At 48.2% G+C, this 17,927-nt stretch overlaps 9 protein-coding genes across 9 annotated transcripts; 4 read left to right on the top strand and 5 right to left on the bottom strand.

Moving 5' to 3' along the window:
• Positions 1 to 634: 634 nt before the first annotated feature.
• Positions 635 to 1,606, top strand: Aud_010920 (alpha/beta hydrolase; the record flags this gene model as incomplete). Its single annotated transcript, XM_043295751.1, has 2 exons — positions 635 to 745; positions 812 to 1,606. 2 exons carry the CDS (start codon positions 635 to 637, stop codon positions 1,604 to 1,606), a joined length of 906 nt encoding a protein of 301 aa, XP_043151686.1.
• A 508-nt stretch (positions 1,607 to 2,114) lies between these two features.
• Aud_010919 (MBL fold metallo-hydrolase) lies at positions 2,115 to 2,954 on the bottom strand (the record flags this gene model as incomplete). Its single annotated transcript, XM_043295750.1, has 1 exon — positions 2,115 to 2,954. One exon carries the CDS (start codon positions 2,952 to 2,954, stop codon positions 2,115 to 2,117), a length of 840 nt encoding a protein of 279 aa, XP_043151685.1.
• Positions 2,955 to 3,408: 454 nt separating this feature from the next.
• Positions 3,409 to 3,939, top strand: Aud_010918 (uncharacterized protein; the record flags this gene model as incomplete). Its single annotated transcript, XM_043295749.1, has 1 exon — positions 3,409 to 3,939. The coding sequence occupies one exon, from the start codon at positions 3,409 to 3,411 to the stop codon at positions 3,937 to 3,939; it is 531 nt and encodes a 176-aa protein (XP_043151684.1).
• Positions 3,940 to 5,442: 1,503 nt separating this feature from the next.
• Positions 5,443 to 6,789, bottom strand: Aud_010917 (alpha/beta hydrolase; the record flags this gene model as incomplete). Its single annotated transcript, XM_043295748.1, has 6 exons — positions 5,443 to 5,569; positions 5,633 to 5,786; positions 5,843 to 6,107; positions 6,169 to 6,425; positions 6,493 to 6,616; positions 6,721 to 6,789. 6 exons carry the CDS (start codon positions 6,787 to 6,789, stop codon positions 5,443 to 5,445), a joined length of 996 nt encoding a protein of 331 aa, XP_043151683.1.
• A 2,949-nt stretch (positions 6,790 to 9,738) lies between these two features.
• On the top strand, positions 9,739 to 10,462 carry Aud_010916 (NuoB/complex I 20 kDa subunit family protein; the record flags this gene model as incomplete). Its single annotated transcript, XM_043295747.1, has 2 exons — positions 9,739 to 9,965; positions 10,012 to 10,462. 2 exons carry the CDS (start codon positions 9,739 to 9,741, stop codon positions 10,460 to 10,462), a joined length of 678 nt encoding a protein of 225 aa, XP_043151682.1.
• Positions 10,463 to 10,464: 2 nt separating this feature from the next.
• On the bottom strand, positions 10,465 to 12,874 carry Aud_010915 (fungal specific transcription factor domain-containing protein; the record flags this gene model as incomplete). Its single annotated transcript, XM_043295746.1, has 8 exons — positions 10,465 to 10,933; positions 10,986 to 11,111; positions 11,185 to 11,359; positions 11,405 to 11,597; positions 11,643 to 11,709; positions 11,764 to 12,597; positions 12,764 to 12,819; positions 12,869 to 12,874. The coding sequence occupies 8 exons, from the start codon at positions 12,872 to 12,874 to the stop codon at positions 10,465 to 10,467; spliced, it is 1,926 nt and encodes a 641-aa protein (XP_043151681.1).
• A 292-nt stretch (positions 12,875 to 13,166) lies between these two features.
• On the bottom strand, positions 13,167 to 13,785 carry Aud_010914 (uncharacterized protein; the record flags this gene model as incomplete). The annotated part of the gene is made up of 2 exons (XM_043295745.1): positions 13,167 to 13,402; positions 13,452 to 13,785. The coding sequence occupies 2 exons, from the start codon at positions 13,783 to 13,785 to the stop codon at positions 13,167 to 13,169; spliced, it is 570 nt and encodes a 189-aa protein (XP_043151680.1).
• Positions 13,786 to 14,698: 913 nt separating this feature from the next.
• Aud_010913 (DUF3632 domain-containing protein) lies at positions 14,699 to 15,623 on the top strand (the record flags this gene model as incomplete). The annotated part of the gene is made up of 2 exons (XM_043295744.1): positions 14,699 to 15,038; positions 15,085 to 15,623. 2 exons carry the CDS (start codon positions 14,699 to 14,701, stop codon positions 15,621 to 15,623), a joined length of 879 nt encoding a protein of 292 aa, XP_043151679.1.
• A 546-nt stretch (positions 15,624 to 16,169) lies between these two features.
• On the bottom strand, positions 16,170 to 17,726 carry Aud_010912 (cytochrome P450; the record flags this gene model as incomplete). The annotated part of the gene is made up of 1 exon (XM_043295743.1): positions 16,170 to 17,726. The coding sequence occupies one exon, from the start codon at positions 17,724 to 17,726 to the stop codon at positions 16,170 to 16,172; it is 1,557 nt and encodes a 518-aa protein (XP_043151678.1).
• Positions 17,727 to 17,927: the final 201 nt, after the last annotated feature.

Below are 17,927 nucleotides of genomic sequence, written 5' to 3'. Positions count from 1 at the left end.
GTCTATATGATCCCATGAATCTACCAAAGCAGCTCGAGATTCGCTCCAGTCAACGTTCCGGCGGCGCCCGTTGGCTAATGTTGGGCATCGTCTGAATGATTCGCGTTTTAATAAAGCCCAAACTGTTAACACATGGATGAAACGATGATTTTCTGTATCGCTTACTGCGAAATTTAGTAGCCCATTAATTCTTTCTATCGCTTCGTGATGCGTAACTTACATTGAGCGATTGGAGAGCCATATTCGTAGGAGGTTACTGCAGCGTCTATATTCCTCACAATATATCCAACTTGATTTTGTACAGGTCAGTTTGTCAATCGAATATTATTGGACACATGTAAGCCAATCAAAATGAAGGAAGCAAACATGATCGCCGCCTCGGCATAATAAAAAGCTTGATTTATGTCTTGGCTGATGATATGAGCAACCTCGGTCGGCTAAAGCAATGTAATCAAAAGCTCAAGGAGGTTCGATGATTTTTGGATTACTCGTCCATTGTAACACCGAGGTTGGCAAAAGAACAGGAAGACAATATTATCATATCGCCTCTGCTAATTTATTTGTCATTCTCAAACAGCCAACTCGACAATCTTCAATTTCGACTTGCACCTGGGACAATCAATATCTTACAACAATGGTCCTCGCTCGTGAAACCATTGAGTTCAAAACTTGCGATGGCACTATTCTCCGGGGATGGTTCTATCCCCAAGTTGAGAAATCGGCCTGTGTGATCATGACCCACGGGGTGCGTACTCCGTGAGATATCGAGATATTGGATTAACCTATGAAATTGGCTAATTGCGACAAATAGCTGGGTGGTGTCCGCCACTATTGGCTCCCGAATTTCGCGGATCGATTCCAGCAAGCTGGGTACAATGTACTGCTCTATGATAATCGGAACTGGGGTGACAGTGATGGACTACCGCGGCAAGAGTCAAACCCGGCCCTTCAACAAGCCGACTACTACGACGCGTTCAATTTCGCAACATCATTCCCTAGTGTGGATGATACTCGCATAGTGTATTGGGGCACGAGTTTCTCCGGAGGAAATGTTCTATACGCAGCTGCTGTGGACAAACGGATCAAAGCTGCTATCGTACAGTGCCCTGCAGTTTCTGGGGAAACGCGATCATTGGCCTTCAAAGACCGCATCCCGGGCATTCTGCAAGAGCGTGCTCGTATCACTGCAGGATCGGAACCAGAAAGGGTCCCGCTTATTGCGGAAAACTTGGAAGCAGCGCAGTCAGGGACCACTGCTGCCATGTTTCCCGGAGTTCATGCTTACGAGCAGGTGCGCGGCTCGTACGATTGTGGTGGTCGTTGGGAGAATAATATTACAATCCAGACACAGCTCAATATGCTTACGTTTGAAGGACAGAGTATGGTGCATCGTATCTCGCCGACTCCGCTGTTGATGGTTGTTCCTGGGAATGATATCCTTGTCACCACGGCATCTCAGATGGCCACCTACGAAAAGGCTAAAGAGCCAAAGCAGCTTTTGTATATTGATGGCGCAGGTCATTTCGATATCTATACCGGGGATTGGTTTGAACAGAATATTAAAGGACAGATTGAGTTCTTAGGGAAATGGCTAGCCTCTTCTTGAGATGCGACAGACGCAACGAATTCGGAGTTCTCGAAGGTTTGCTGCGCAGAAGAAAATGGGATTAAATTTGGCATTCCTTTTGTTGCATATGGTGTTTCCTCGCCCCAAAATACATTTAGAGAACCCACATCATCAATAACAGAGTACCTTCCTCTTTGACTTGTCTTAGTGCATTTATAAGTCGAGAGGTATTTGACAAGAAACCTGCCACGATACAAATATTAAGATTGAGACTTGGGATTATTTTTGACAGCTCGAGATGCGCAAATTTCAAGTCTAGATCATGATGAGAACGCTGTAAGATCGGTCTCTGCCACCGAGCAGTATACCTACGTATATACATGTTGGTAACAGCAAAGTGCATTATTGGTTCAAACGTCCAAAAAAGATATCCTCTCATAATGCAATATCAAGGAATGTGCTCTTGGTTATCCTAAGCTAATACCGAATCATGGTGCACTAATTCAACTCGTTGGTTACTCAGTCAACAGGAAGACCACGCATAGAATCATTTTTTCACGAGCGTTGCACCTCCCCATAGCGAGCCGATATTCAATCGAGTGGGATGCAATTCCATCATTTGGGAGTATAGTTCCTCGGGAGTGGATGTTTGCCCATCCAGTCGCGCGAAGTCATCCAAATAATCCTTGGTCGCTTGGACGGCATCGGGGGAGAATCCCTTAGATGGGTCACTGTGACCGCCAACGACAGTTCTCGGTTTAAGGGCCGCAATCTTATCGAGCGCTGCCACCCATCTCGATCTGGCCTCTTGGGATTTCGACTCGCCAAGGTATGGGTGGGTGTTGTTGTAGACTGCATCGCCCGCAACAACCAAGCCGATCGCAGGTACCCAGAGAGCCGTTGTATCATCTGTGTCTGTATGGCCCAGTCTGACCACTTCCAATCGCTCGTTTTCCAACATGAAGTGGTCTTGCTGCAGGGGGGTGGCCATCACGAGCTTTTCCGGGATCTGACCAGGGAAAAGATCTCTCCAAAAAGCGTCCATCCCTTCGGGAGATATGGCTTCAGCCATACGAGAGACAGTCTCCGGCGTAGCGAGGACCTTTGCCTCTGGAAACTTCTCCAGGAGGGCACCGGTACCATAAAAATGATCGGCATGGGCATGAGAGACATAGATCGTCGTGAGGTTTTTTCCAGTGGCTACAACCCAGTCTACCAACTCTTTGGCAGCAGCAATGGTTAACTGCGTATCGACCAGCACCGCATCTTTTTGGCCGAATATCAAAGTCGAAGTGGTCGGCACCCACTTGAGATGATCGTGACCGGCTGGGGTGGACCGATTCACGCCGGATCGTCTGCTGGTGAATACTTTGTAGTCGAGACCCATATTGTAGAGAATTGGAGTTGAATTGACTTTGATTAATGAAGAGGGGTTTGACACACATAAATTACAAAATTGTTCTTAGGTCTATATATAAATGCTGGGTATACTTCAATGGAACCGTCACCCAGAAGTCGGTAAATTAAGGCGGCGAGGGATTACTGATCATTGACCTCGGGAACCCGAGAGTCGCCATCTTGACCCACTGTACTTTATAGTTTGTGGGGGTCGTCGGAATTTGAAATCTTGGCTTCGTAGTACGGAGTACATTCCATGGATTACGAAGATGTGAAGCGACTTGCGCCTCGGCATTATCATAATCATAAAGTCGCTGAACAGACCCTTCGGCTCCCAGTAGTGGCGTCAGCGTAACTATAAGACGCTTGCGAATATAAGACATTAATCCAGATCCATCAAGAGTTCTCGTTCTATTCCGTGTCTCCTTTCTTATTCTCCAATCATGCCTGAGTTGGTAAGCTGTGTTTCCGCTCCTACCTGGGATACGTCCGGACCAGAGACTCCAGTGCAACAATTTTTTAAAAAATATGTTGATACAGTTGATTCCTATGGCTTCAACCACGGATCTGGCTTGCGGTTTTATTCCAAAAACGTCATTTTCCACAACCAGAACAACGCCCAGTACAATGGTGGAGACGAGATGTGGGCGTGGATGAAGCGTCTTTTCGGACAATTTGAAAGAATGCGACACGACTTCCACAGCCTCTGGGAAGTCAAAAATGATGATGGTACAACCACCATCCTGACCCAGTGGACCCGCAATATCTGGCTTTCTGGAAACAACACCGAAGAGCCGACTGTCAGCGTCCCACTCAGCTGGATCTCTATTATCGGCCCTGCTGACCTCGCCGATGCTGTGGATGGATTGAATTTCAGGGAGGTCTGGCTTTACTGGGATACAGCTCTGCTCGCGAAGCATCTCCCCAAGGAGGCTGTTGTTTTCCAAACGCAGAATGTTCTACGCAAGGCATAAGCAACCACTAGTGAGTAGATCGGGTGACTAGAGCATCACAGCTGATTAGCTAACTCATTACGAAGGCACAAAGTTCCCTTCTCCAAAAGCGAGGCTCGGATTATGGGATCATCAGCCCTATTTTGTGGGATGAAAGAAGTGGTTCTCTGATGAAGGACATGTGAGGAGGTAGAGTGAGAAGGCAGCTCAGTGATCTGCGTGTACAGCAGTAACTAGGTGTTTGCTCAGACTTTGAATGTATATAGGAATTACGCAGGCAATGGCGATATCTTGACCCAGGACAGCAATACAGTAAGTTTCAAGTCTGAAATAATTAAGATGTTAATTGCCCCTGAAGATAGTAAGTCATTCCAACAGAGTTTCTTCTCACCGCAAATGACGAAAGGCCACCTCGGAATAAGGCCGTGCTTGATGGAGTTGCGAAAGCAGTTGAGAGTATTCATGTTTCAACAAAAAAAATGACCTGCATATTTTTATAACCGAGCATTTCAAAACAACGATTCACGTTAGGAGAAAACCGTGATCTCATTGACCTAGTTGCCCTCTACTACTTCATCATTGATAATCTAGAGAGCTGTTGGGTGAGCATCACTGGGGCCAGCAGGGTTCAAATGAGCTTCTGCATAACGGGACATCATGGTTGAATGAACTTTGGCGGTTTAAATCTGGGTAATCATTGGAATGAAAATAGCTTTGATGAGTTTAGGACTCAGCGTTTCAAATCATCGGTGAACTATTTATCTTTTTCCGCCTTCAGACTTCTAGCCCCGTGTTCACAGAATTTTGCTTTGCATTTCAAAGCACTCAGATTTAACCCCTAAAGTCCAGGAGGCTGTGGACGAGAGGGATGCTTAGAACATGATTGTATTTCAAAGCACCGGACCTCTGAAGGGTATCTCGGTGAGACCTAGTTTTCTTGGCCTTTCTTTAGTTCAGACCCATGACCTAGTGTGATGACCTTTTTTGACGTTTCTGGCCTAGCCTTCCGAGCTAAATTCGCGGTACCCGCCTCCTGGCGTTATAGATGCTATACGGGAGTACTATGAGATAGACTCGATGTCATTTTCTCCTCTTTCGGCCTAGCTCGTGGGACTAGTTAGACCTGATAAACCTTTCGGACTTAGCGCTAACGTTGATTTCTAGATCGCCCTTAGGCTTCTATATACCGACAGGACTTAGAAAATCTTAATCTCTGCAGGCTTGTAGCTAATTTATGCACAACAATAGTAGGTCTGTGGACTATGCGCTTAAGCCTGAGTCTTCCCATTCTCCTCGTCATCGATTACAAACTCAGCCCGGTAACTCACTACTGAGTCGCCACCACCTACGACCCGTTACCCCCAAAACACGGCATGAAATGCGACGTTTACCAACTGCATCCTCAACAACTATGGATTATCCGAGCTAGTGGTTCTAAAGTCAGTTCATTTCTTCAAATAACATACCGCCTTGCACCTGCATATATCAAGCACTGTCGACCTAGTGTTGCGCGGCAATGGTCTGTCAAGTATGCGTGAAAAGCCTAATACCAGCCATGACATCCGCCACGAAATCACCACTTGGAGGAGGACACCCAAAAGCCCAGAACACGTGTGGCAAACCTTGGTAATAATCCAATTTTACAGAAACTCTACAAGCAAGGTTAGAATGAACAAAAATTCATAGGCAGGCACTAGGGCGGGAGGCAACATACCCAGCTGTTTTCAAGGCGTCGTGGATGATAAGGCCGTCATCTCGCAGTGGATCAATCCCACAGACTGCAAGGTAGGTCGGAGGGAACTGGTGAAAATCCGCCTCCGCATTGAGAACGTAGACGTCTGGGTCGCCGGGCGGCGCTTGGATTGCTTCTGTAACCACCCTGGTCAACTAAATGTCGACTTGTCAATGTATAGGCGTCACCAACTGTAGAAATGGGTCATGGCTTGCTTCGTGTTGACGGGTCCGTCTCCGAACTCATCAAAAGCACGATATTGGGCCATATAACGCGAAGGAACACCATCCGGGTGGACAACGAACGGAACAATGGCTGCGATCCCCTTTACTTCATGTTTGCGGCCAAGCACGATCAATCGGCGCGCCACTGCCAGAGCGAGGGTACCCCCTGCACTCTGACCAACAGTGAAGTATCTCCCACGATCACCGTTCAAAGTACTCGCGTTATTGTATGCCTGAAATGTAAGCAAAACTTAACTGTCAGAGTGAGGTGGTGAGGTCAGTTGTGCAACTCACCCAATTCCAAGCCTCGAGCGCATCATCTAGCTGAGCGGGGGCCTTGTGCTCCGGTGCAAGCCTATAGCCCACCGAGATGACAATACAAGGCAGGCGTTCGGCTAGAAGCCTGCAGAAGTTGTCCTCGGAGTCTAAATCACCACAGCACAACCCGCCCCCGTGGAAGTACAATCCGACTGGGCATGGTTTGGATTCTGCTTGACGTGCTGTTGGCGTGTAAGTTCTCACGGTGAGATTGGGACTGAGTTTTATATCTTCTGTGTGTACAGTGAGTGCGATCATATCTTATTTCGGACTTAACAGGAGCCCGAAAATCGCTCTTACCGACGGTAATATTAGGCGAAATGGTTCGAGTTGCATTTGCCCCATCCGCCAGTGCCTTATACTGCTCCCTCATGGCAAAGACATCGCCGGTCAATTGAGGCCGTTGGCCAATGGCATTTTCTACCTAAACTGAGTTAGTGAATAGCGCGGAGGACAATGCGATGTTGTGCGGTGCTGGAAATGCCATCACCTTTAACCATGACTCTGCTATCAATGAATCCATCGCACAAAGAACTTTGAGTCTTGCCAGGTTTTGCCGGGCTGGTGTAGGTCTTCGAAAGCACAGCTAGAGGCCATTTTACTTTTGGCTTCTTAATTTTTATAGGCAAGAGATGTTTAGGCGTTCGTGGAAGCCGCTGTGGATCCTTTCGAATGTCGATACAAGCGCAAGTGCAAAGAGATGGAGATGCATGATTAGTCAACGAAGCTACCGAGGCTGACGTGGTGGACCCCGAGCGTTTGTCGGCTCCAACGGCATGCCGAGGCGCGCAACTAGAGGACCGATTAGTCATCTGGATTTGCGGATCCTCGGCCGGTGTCCTAGTGAGGCCCTTCAAAGGTCGTAAAAAGTACCTCTTAGTTATTTATGAAAGATGCCGATTAGCCCATACTTCCCGGACAAGATGCAGAAGACCGTTTTGTATCGGGCAACAAAATCAGGAGCCCAACATTTGGTGGTTCATAATCGCGTCGCATGATCCTGAATTGCTTGGTATAGGTGTGTTTTTAACAAACCTAACATCTACATCTACGTACATGAGACAATCAACTGTGTAAAAATCGGCACTGTTCCCCGTCAATATCTTGTAGGAGATCCTCGAAAGCCACAGGCGGTGGCGCATCTTGGAAGATTTTTGATAAGAGACATGAATCAAATTCTAGTATAGCCCAATGTCTCCCAGTTATCGTCTTGCACCCGAGCGTACCTATTTTCTGACAATTAGCATCAATCCATATCATTCGATACTAAAGTGCAGGCCAACACACTCTAGCAGCAGTCGGAATAAGTTGGCATCCATGTCCTCCGAGCAATGTCCTCTCGCGATGAGGACCCTGGCGATAAGGAAAGGAGTGGACAAAGTATTACCCGCGAAGTTCAGTCGCTTGTCACTTGCATCTAATGCTATTCGTGTGTCTCATAGACACTTCTTCCGGACGGTCTGGGTATGGATTTTCCGGCACAGATGTAGATAAGTGTTCCTTCTATTCAATGGTGACAGCAAGGGAGGCAGAAATCAGGATGGGACTCGAATTCATATGAGCCATGGGCGGTTCTGTGAGCAACAATAGTATCCTTTGGAATGGCAATATGGACCCGACACCTTTCCCAATATCTTCTGTAAAGATGGCTAAGATAACTTGACTAGGGAAATCTACACGATTATTAGCCCCTTGGCTCTATGGAAGAGAAACCTCCCCTACTCTCGCTCTTTCGATTGATAAATCACTCGGTTTATAGGCATTGGTTATAACTCTTCACTATATAATTCCTTCCACTGCTTTGGTAACCACTTTTTCTGGACGGCAGCTTCTTTGACCTTCCTAGCTGCAATTAAACTATTCGCATCCATGGCGCTCGCGGTTCCATGCTGTCAGTCTGGTCGTCTGCTGAGTTGCTATTAGACTTCATCAGTCTAGACCCATGATACATGGTCTGTCAACGAGAGAAACTGGGCATTAAGGCTTCCCTATGGAGGGACCGAGAATGGCGCATGATGCGGTCTGACCCGAACAAGCCTTAAGAACAACAATGATTGTCTGAGTTAGACATAGTCTGAAAGAAGCTAGTCAACTTTTAGTAGATACAGACGGAGAGACACAGACAGAAGCTAATTGAAATTTGTTCGGACTTCACACTTTCGTGAATAAGCCCGCTCTCGAATGTCTTTTGAAGCTTGCCCTGGATCATATGGCGAGTGGCTTGTAACAGGAAGTAGGCATCTGGCACTCGAAAAAGATCACCACTAAGAGTCTTTCCTTCCAAATCCTTCACCCGCTCTGAGGCTTTAGTGCTCTGCCAATGTTTTTCAGCCCCAAATCCGCCTTGCCTTCACCGGCATATTTCAATGAAAGCGCCATAGCAGTAGTGGCAAGACACAGCGTAGTTTTGATGGTATGGATGTGGTCTTCTCCAAGTGCTTTTGATTGACCGTCTTGAGCACGTTCAAAAAGCAAGACTGCATCTTCCAGGCTTCCCCATTCCCAGTATCGACGAGCGTCTCTCTGGACAATGAGAAGAGTCTCCCAGTCATCTGGTCCTCGTCTTGCCTCCCTCTTGATTGAAAGATCTTAGAAATCTCCTTTTCCTGTTGCGTCATGCCAAGAAGACCGTAGACGGCGGCAATCTCATTGTACGCTTTTGAAAATCCAAGAACCGTCGTCTTGCTCTGGCCTGCCTTTTTCATTTTTCATTTTCTCTATGGCCCCCATGATACTCTCGAGGACGAATTTCACATCCTGAAGCTTGGCTTCCGACTGGGTCGTCACCCCTTCAGAAGCAAGCACCATGGTGCGAAGAATATCATCATTGATTGTGTCGGGAATTTTCAACTCTGGTAACTCTCGTGGTCCAGGTGCAAAGCTGCCATGTTCGGAAGATGGCTGGCCCCTGTCTCGAGCTTTCTTGGAATGGGACATATCGCAAACGTTCGAAATATTGGAGTAAAATGATAGATTAAAGATGAAAAGACTTTGGAAATAGGTCGGAAAGAAGAGAAAGAAGGATTCAATATGCCCTTATATAGTAACAAGGTATCATCTGAGAATGTGAGAATGGCGACGACACTGACAAGAAATTGCAATTGATACAGTACAGCTGGGCTGTCTTCACCTGTGTATGAGAAGTATAAATACATATGCTTCCCTGCAGACGTGCGGTCTAATTGTATACCTGCCTAAATCGACGCCAGAAGACCCACATACGATCGGGATCACGGAGAAAAATACCACCATGCATGGCTCTGCCTCAACAAGTTACTACCCTGGCAGTAATTGCAGCTAGTGACCCTAGTTTTGAGGGTTGTTGTTTATCTGATTTACGATGCAAGTTTCAAGTCGGCGATATGCCTCCGCCGTCGAGAACTCATATCGCCGACTTGGGATCTAGCTGGGTAACAGCCATATCGGCGATATTATACTTGCCTTTTATATTGCGCTGCTCCTTTCTATAGCTAGCCTAAGTTTCTCGATCTTTGTCCTTGGAAGGGGTTTTATTAACTATATCAAACTGACATCTGATGATAAAAGATGCGAGCTCGATTATATACATCTCTGCGACCATTGTGCTCCAAGCCTGATCTATCTGGGCGATATGGAAATACTCAAGCGGTCGATAACCGTCCGAGAGCAAAGGTGCTACCATTCCAGCTGCGAGCATCCTCCAGCTGGCAAAAGCACACAATAACCAACCCCTCGCTTCCAACTTCGTTCAACCAGAGCAAAGACGAAAATGCCGGCAAGCTGCACCATATACTGTCAGTTGACATTCCCCATACGCCTGCAACATACTAACGTCCTCAGAACAACGACTGACTCACTCATCAATTGGGCCCGTCAAGGCTCCCTCTGGCCCCTCGCCTTCGGCCTCGCCTGCTGCGGCGTCGAGATGATGGCCGCGTCCATGCCCCGATATGACCAGGACCGACAGGGAATCATCTTCCGCGCCTCGCCCCGGCAAGCCGATGTCATGATCGTGGCTGGAACAGTGACCAACAAGATGGCGCCCGCGCTGCGACAACTGTATGATCAGATGCCCGATCCGAAATGGGTGATTAGTATGGGAAGTTGTGCGAATGGGGGCGGTTATTATCATCACTCGTATAGTGTTGTCCGGGGCGTGGATCGGTTGGTCCCGGTGGATATCTATGTGCCTGGTTGTCCACCGACGCCGGAGGCGCTTTTATATGGTATTCTCCAGCTGAAGAGGAAAATCAGGGGTACAAAGGTGACGAGGATGTGGTACCGGAGATAAGGTCACGACTGAGCATTGTCCGCCTGGTCAAACGTGGTGTCGGATTGCCCAGACATACTGTCAGCCAAGAAGCTTGAGAATGGGAAACACTCCATCACTGCCCCATAATCAGCCTCCTCTGTCAAGACTTCCGCCATGAATGACCCGCTAGGGTTTTCGAAAATCTGGTTGTGTTGCGGCTGCCTCCATGTAGCGTCAGGGAGAGGCTCAGTGGTGCTTGACGCCCCCAGGGAGCGATCATGGAATGAATAAGTGCTGTGTTCCTCGCCACCTGGGATTTCACAGCCCATTTTGTGCAGTATTTTCAAGAACATAGAATAGTACCACACGAGTGGAGCCCAACGATCTTGCAATGTTTTCAGGACAAGCATGCAAAAGCGCGCCCTATGCTTTGCAATTCCAGTACCATCAGGTGAATTTCCACTAATGTTCGCAATTTGGACACTTAGAGAGGCAAATACAGCCGGTAGCCTATTGCCTGTCAGCCCCTTGCTCATTGAATCTGTAGGGATGAACGGCATACGTTCGGAGGCACGACACGGTAAGAACCTCAGAGGACATCATATCCTCGAGGATCCGCACAATATTGACAGCAGCATCAGAAGGTAGGGACCCCATCTTCAGCCGGTCTGGGTAATGGAAGCCGTTCCTATGTAGAAGGATTTGGCATGTACTGCCACCCTTTGTCAGCTATTATCCATCTAATTGCGGATTGACTGTACTTGTAGGTCAGATGAATCAGAGACGTCCAATAGCCGCTCTGCAGGGAAATTATGGAGTTGTTCCGCTGTAGGACATGGGGAAGTGTCGTTTGCCATGACGAGACTCTGTCAAGACTGGTTTGTATTTTGGACTCATTGGAGCTGGCACCGAAGAGAGCCTCGAGACACTGACTGGCTGGAAAAAGTTAGGATTATTTGTGGACGATTGTGGCATACATACTTCGCTTGGCCAAGTCCACAAGATAAACAATGTATAGACGACATTCTTGAGTCTGACTCCCGATCAAATGCATATCTTGCCAGCCATCCTCGTCGTCCTCGATATCTGCCTCAGATAATAAGGGCACGTTAGAGTATGCCTCATTGACATGCGGAGTATTACCCAATGTAAGGGCCATAAGGATATCGTGACTCTAAAATCCGGTCAGCTGGGTTTTGTCCGCCATGTTCACACATACATAGACGGTCCACCAAATACGTCTCCACAACTTCTGTTGCCTTTCTGGTAAGCCTGCATATGTCTTACTGAATTGAACAATTAGTCTCCACAAAGCCAGAGGAATAGCGATATCAACTGACCTCTGGTGCAAACCGAGAGTTTGTGCAAGGCCAACAGCAAGCCCCGTCCAGTGCCACATATCCTTCTGTTCCAAAGGGCTACCCCACCAATATGACAGAAGATACAAGGCCTGGACTGTAGCTATAGCGTCCGATTCATAGTTCGCATCGTACAATGCCTTTGCTCTTTGATAGAATGTAAAGGTTGCCATATACCGACTTGCAAATCCCGCCTTTTCGATCAATGACAATTCACAATGAGCCGCGGCGGCGAAATATAGGGCCTGCAATACAAGCGGGGAGATTTGTTCTGCCTTGTATTTGGTGTGGAACTCTGAAAGATCGAAGATGGGGCAGAACGGGTACACTACAGCGAAGAACGTCTGGAGAAGGGCGTCGCTTATGTCCTTGTCGAGACGCTGGAATGCGCCCATTTCTTGTAACCGGAATCGCTCGCTGTGTTCATGGGCGTCGAGGTGGTCCTTCATCGGCCGACCTAAATGGTTCAAATACAGTTCTTCGATGCTAACCTTCAAGGAGGAGCTGTCAAAATCGCCCTGGAACGGATTCCCCATCTCTCGTAGGACGTAGTTGAGATTGAAGGAGTCTCCGTAGTACACCATCTCCTTGCCACGACCTGGGTCGTTGGCCCTGTTGATAAAGCGAGGGCTGAGCGGTTGACCAGATCCACAGGCTTCTTCCCCAGCCGTCCCAAACAGAGTGGGATCTGGATGGGTGCTCTCTCCAGCCACTGGATGTTGCGTTCCTGGGCTACCGCGACTCCCATCTTGAGAGTGAACAGCTGCTCGACGAGCTGATCCACTTCGACGGCTTTTAGTATTGGAACGCTTGTATCTAGATTAGATTTAGTATCTCAGATCATAACCAGCGCGACAACGGTGTCAGTACTTTCCACGGCGTGAGATGATCGGCTGGCATTCCTGTCCAGCCACTCGACAGTTGAAACACGCGCTGTCCTCGGTCCGATCGCATTTAACTCGGCGAAGATTACAGGACTTACAAGCCACTTTTGTCTTGGATTTTGAAGACATTGTGCGGTTCTCTGGGGTGATCGTCCTTCGCGCAGAACACGAACAAGTGTTGCTTGTCACGGGACATCCATTACAGTCATCATCGGAAAATGTCGGAAACAAATAAAAGTGATGCCGATACTTTCCGCCCCTTTATAAATAAGGCTCAATGCTGCGACCTGAGGGAAGCTTTTGTTCGTCCTTATAATCAGGAGACCTTACTGTTCAGCCTTACGCTTATCATGCTTTCATACTGGAATTGGACTCGGTATCCCAATCATGCAAATTGAAAGTGTTTGGTTCGCTTGGAACTCTACACAAGACTGAGATCTAGTATGTACAAGCAGTAAAACAATTGAGCCAACAGAGAAACGCCTCCCCTCCAGGTAATGCCTAAGTGCAGTTGATAAAATCACCGTTGTTTCCATGGCGCATCACCCCACAGAACTTCGCCTTTCCCTCCTTTTTGCCATCCTTAAATTCAAAGACAAGACGGTCTGGCAAGGTCTTCACGCTTTGGCCGCTGTATACAGTGCCCGGATCGTCTCGATCCAAGGGAAATTCCATGGTGCTCCTGCCGCATGGGAAGGGAAGATTTTCGCCGTTGCCAAAGGTATGCGGGTAGTTTCCTAAGTAGCAGTCAGTAGGGTTGCCTTCAAGAATTGGCTGCAAACTGACTGTCTCCAATCTGTTGGCCATTGTTGGCGTATTGGGCTGCCTTGATAAAAGCAGCTTTGAGCTGTCCAGAGGAGTACGATGTCCCTCCATAGTTATTCGTCGCAGGGCAGCTGTAGCTTTGATCCGGCTCTTGGGCGATTTTCAGATCCTTCGTACGCTTGTACAGCTCACCATCGGCCTCACCAACAGAGGGCACTATTGAGACTGGTACACTGGTGATACTGTCATAATCTTGCGAATCCACGAGAGGTTTGGGATGGGCATGGGTGACCTGGGCCACAAGAGCGCCAGCCAAGAGAACGTTGAGAGCCAGAGAACGGAAAAACGACGGCATCTTGGAGTTACAAAATCGGGTTTTTAGCAACGATTTGTTGAGAGACTGGGACCTTGCTGGGGAGTCGTGTAGAGGTAAGATGGTGAACTCAAGCTCTGGGAGGTTTTCGAGATTCCTTTATACCTGTCGGAGCCATTATCGTGAGGCTTTTGGTGTGAAGATCGAAGGCATTCAGGCAAAGGGGCCGAATATGCCGCAACCCACAGTCAAGTTTTCAGCCCTGGGGCTGAGCAGAAAGGAAGCAGATCCGATTTCAGGCAATAGCCTTATTCAGATGTATACAGTGTCGGGAAGCAACAGCCTGTCGAGGAGAATAAGCACGCGACGTCTACAGTTTTCAGACCAGGCATTTATTCCCAAAAAATGGCAAGGATACCTAAGTCTTCTTATATGAATCGTTTACATAAATGAACATATAAAAATGGTCTTAATCTTTTTACATGAATGCGTGCTTTGGAGATAGAACCCTTTTTGAGGTCAACTATTGCCCCAGATTCACTTTGCGCGTCACTCTGCTAGCCTCCTTCTCAATTTCAGCCCATTAAACGTTTCTGTGAGATAAAGTAGTAATTTCTAGGGAATATGGATGGTCTTGCACTGCCTTGTTTTGTTAGAGTTGATCATCATTAAGTGACCCGCAGACTGCACCGCCATGTCTTTGGGGTCGGAGAATGTGGGGGCCATTCCTTGTTTCACATTCAAACCTTTCCACTTGGTCCTCCTGTTATTCTTGGCTTAAAAGCTAAGCCTTGAAGGAACAATTGGCAAATTCAGCCTCGTCTCTCAGATAACAGATTGGCACTACCTATAATCCCATCACAGCCCAGACCTAGGTTTTCAACGAACCACCCTTCGAATCTTCTTCGTGGAACAACGGACCATAACCGTCCAGCATTTCCAAAATCTAAACATTATGGATTCTGAATCTGAGGCTTTCGTCACAGCGCAGAGCCAGAAAAAATACGCCCCACCTACGCACATGCTCTCAGCAATCAGGTCGCTGTTGGCGGACTCTTCAACACCACCATCAGCGGCAGCCAGAGAAGCAGTGTCGTCCTTCATCGCGGAGTCCAATCCAGACCCGGACTACACATCTCTATGGCCTCTCCTTTTTGCAGCAATCGGTAAATTTACGGGCCAGAATGACCGCCTAGTGGACTTTGTTGCGGAACTGAAGAGTCTGTCTGACTGCAACGGAGCTTTTGGTCGGCTGGATGGGCTCAGTGAATATATGACGGAGTTTGTCTTTGACTGTATGTCTTCTTCAAGATCAGTTACAAGCTCAAACTAATAATGTAGACGTTGACCATCCATTTTATGATTCTCGACGCGATGAAAAGCGGCAAAGTTGGGTTAATGTCAATTCTTTCGCAGCCAAGCTCTATGCTCGGGGCGTCCGTGCTAATAACGTCGGTCATCTCCGTCACGGTGGTTGGGTCTTGAGAAAGACACTGGAGAAAGCACCGTGGGAGAAGTTCCACCATGAAGACATCGAACAGGAGCTCGAGGACCTTGACAATGATGAGGATGAAGATGAGTATTGTAAGCAGCGAGATCTCCTGCTGGAGGAGATTGATATCAGGTCGCTCAATGGGTGGGTACCCGCCGCAGCGCAGTGGATCAGACATTGTGGCAAGGAGATATATGAAATGGAAGGATCAATGGGAAGAGAATTTCCCACTAAGTGGACAGGATCCGAAGGTTGGTCAAAGGAACGGTGGGCGTTCTGGAAGGAAAGATTTGAGTGGATCAGCTTAGTCACTGCTCTGGATCGAAAGACACGCAGGATAGCGAAGGAGATGGTGAAAGAAATGGCAAGAATCGAAAGATTCGGATAGGGTGTACTCCTCGTCTCTCACAAATTAGGATTATGCCATCCAATCGATACTTACTCTTAACGTTCCTCAGATGTTACCTAAAGACATTGTCATAAGAATTGTTACTAGACTACCACCATTCAACCACAGAACATTATAAGATCTAGTTTTGGGGGTATTCATTGCATTGACTAAAGATGGAGCCTCAGCGCAAAGGGTGTCCGCCATCATCCAGGGACTCTGGGAATTAGTAATTAATTCTCCATACTCAGGTAATATATCTACTACTCCCTTCATGTGCAAGAAAGCTAGCCTGATACTAGTCTAACCACAAGGCTGAAACGCCAATCATACCGCGAGATGCTAGGGCATCTCGCGAATCCGAACCATATAGTAGCGCACTGATTAGATTCCATACATTATCTAGCTAGCTTACCCCCCCCTCACCCCCCCCGGGGGGGTTTTCAAGAGGGAAGCTGAGATAGCAGCCACCTTAGTCAACCGCCCTCACCAGAGAAAACGCCAGGCTGTCTGAGCAGTGCAGCTCCCTGTAGCACATGTGAATGACTATGAGCTGCGTTTCTGGATCCTCACCGGCATCGGACCCATGATCAGATTCATTGTTTCCCGCCTGCTGGGCTTGCACCTCGAATCCCACATCTGAAAGTCGTATCGATGCACCAGGCTAGCCAGAAGGATGCTGGCTTGTAGATAGGAGATCGGGCGCCCAATACAGCCTCGTGCGCCAGCCGAGAAGGCGATAAAACGGCTTTGCAGGGCCCGCCCTTGCTCTCCTAGCCATCTTTCTGGTACAAAAGACTCCGGTTGATCAAAAACGGCAGGATCTCGATGAGCAACATATGCGGACACTGAAACTGTGGTGTTTCCAGCCACCCATTCATCCATGATCATCATGCCCTCTTTTGGCGTCTCTCGGGGTAGGCCGTGGGAGATTGGTGGATACAACCGGAGACTCTCATCAATGACCGCTCTCAGATATGGCAAAGACTTGATCTGATCGTAAGAGGCCACCGTGGGCGCGTCCCCATCAGGATTATCATCCAGCTGTGTCGGCATGACTGAGTCTACTTCCTCTTGTAGTTTGCGCATCTTGTCCGGATTCTCGATCAGCAACTGCATGGTGCTCGCAATAGAATTGGACGTGGAGGACGAGCCACTGATGGCGAGGGATATCTCTGCCAGCACCTCACCCCACTCCAGATCTTGTGGGTTTCCCGCGGGATCTTCCATAAGAGCGGCAAATATATCACTGATCGGCTCGTCACGGACATAGCGCTCCCACCGACGCTTGGTCAGATGGTGGACGAGTTGAGACCAGCCGTTACCGAGTTGAGATAAGCGAGCATACTGACGACTAACACGCTGCAGTACCCAGGAGACCACATGATACCATTCATATGACCAGACAAGATCTCCCACTATGTGGAAGGTGGCATATAAACAATCGCGGAATGAGACCTCCTTGGTCCGACCGGCCAAGTCCTCAGCGGTCACACTGTCGGTGCCACGATCAATGCAGTTCAGTCGCTCGCTCAAGCAGATGTCGCAGAGACTATCGATCGTGAACAGGTTGGTCCAGGATCGGTAATCCAATGGGTCGTCCGGCATTTGTACCAAGTGCTGGTCGAACCGCTGCATGAGACGGTGTACCTTGTCTGCCACTTTGTACTCCCAGTCTTCAAGGTGCTTGGCGGCAAAGGCAGAGGCGAGCACCTTTCGCTTTCGCGCGTGTTCCTTTCTATCGACTACGTCGGCCAAGTGGAAGTGGGATCCCGCCGCATTCAAATATTGCCGATCCTTGGTAGTTGGTGTGCTATGTCCGTAGATAGCCGGGATAGCTTGTCCTCCTGCAAAAGACAGAGCGTTGGGCCCTAAACGAATGATTGGATGGCCTTGTCCGTAGTGCAGCTGCAGGAGTGTAGCAGAGCGGAATCCACGCATCGATTCCAGCATGAAAGGAATGTCGGAGATGCCAGACAATGGATGCAGCAGAGGGTATTTCCTCAGGCCTTTGGGATCTCGCAGATATACGAAAATGGCCCATATCACAAATCTGAAGAAGAGACTGGCCAAGAGGCCGAGCAAAAGCATCATTCCCAGCATGATGAAACGCTACCCAGGGAGACAAAAAATCACCAAGGTGGGAGTTGTGATGCAAGACCAACTCAAGAGATTATTGTCAGACTGATTATAATGCTGATTTTGCCAATGTCATACGCATACGTCAACGATGACGAGCTACATAGATCACAGACTGGACGGATTACCTGAAATGGCTTCCTCGTCTAGCCGGAACTAATCCGA

Source organism: Aspergillus udagawae, assembly GCF_001078395.1.
Source record: "Aspergillus udagawae IFM 46973 DNA, scaffold_9, whole genome shotgun sequence".
Lineage (NCBI taxonomy): Eukaryota > Fungi > Ascomycota > Eurotiomycetes > Eurotiales > Aspergillaceae > Aspergillus > Aspergillus udagawae.
Note: the sequence above shows the minus strand (reverse complement) of the source record. Positions and strands in the feature narration are given on the sequence as shown.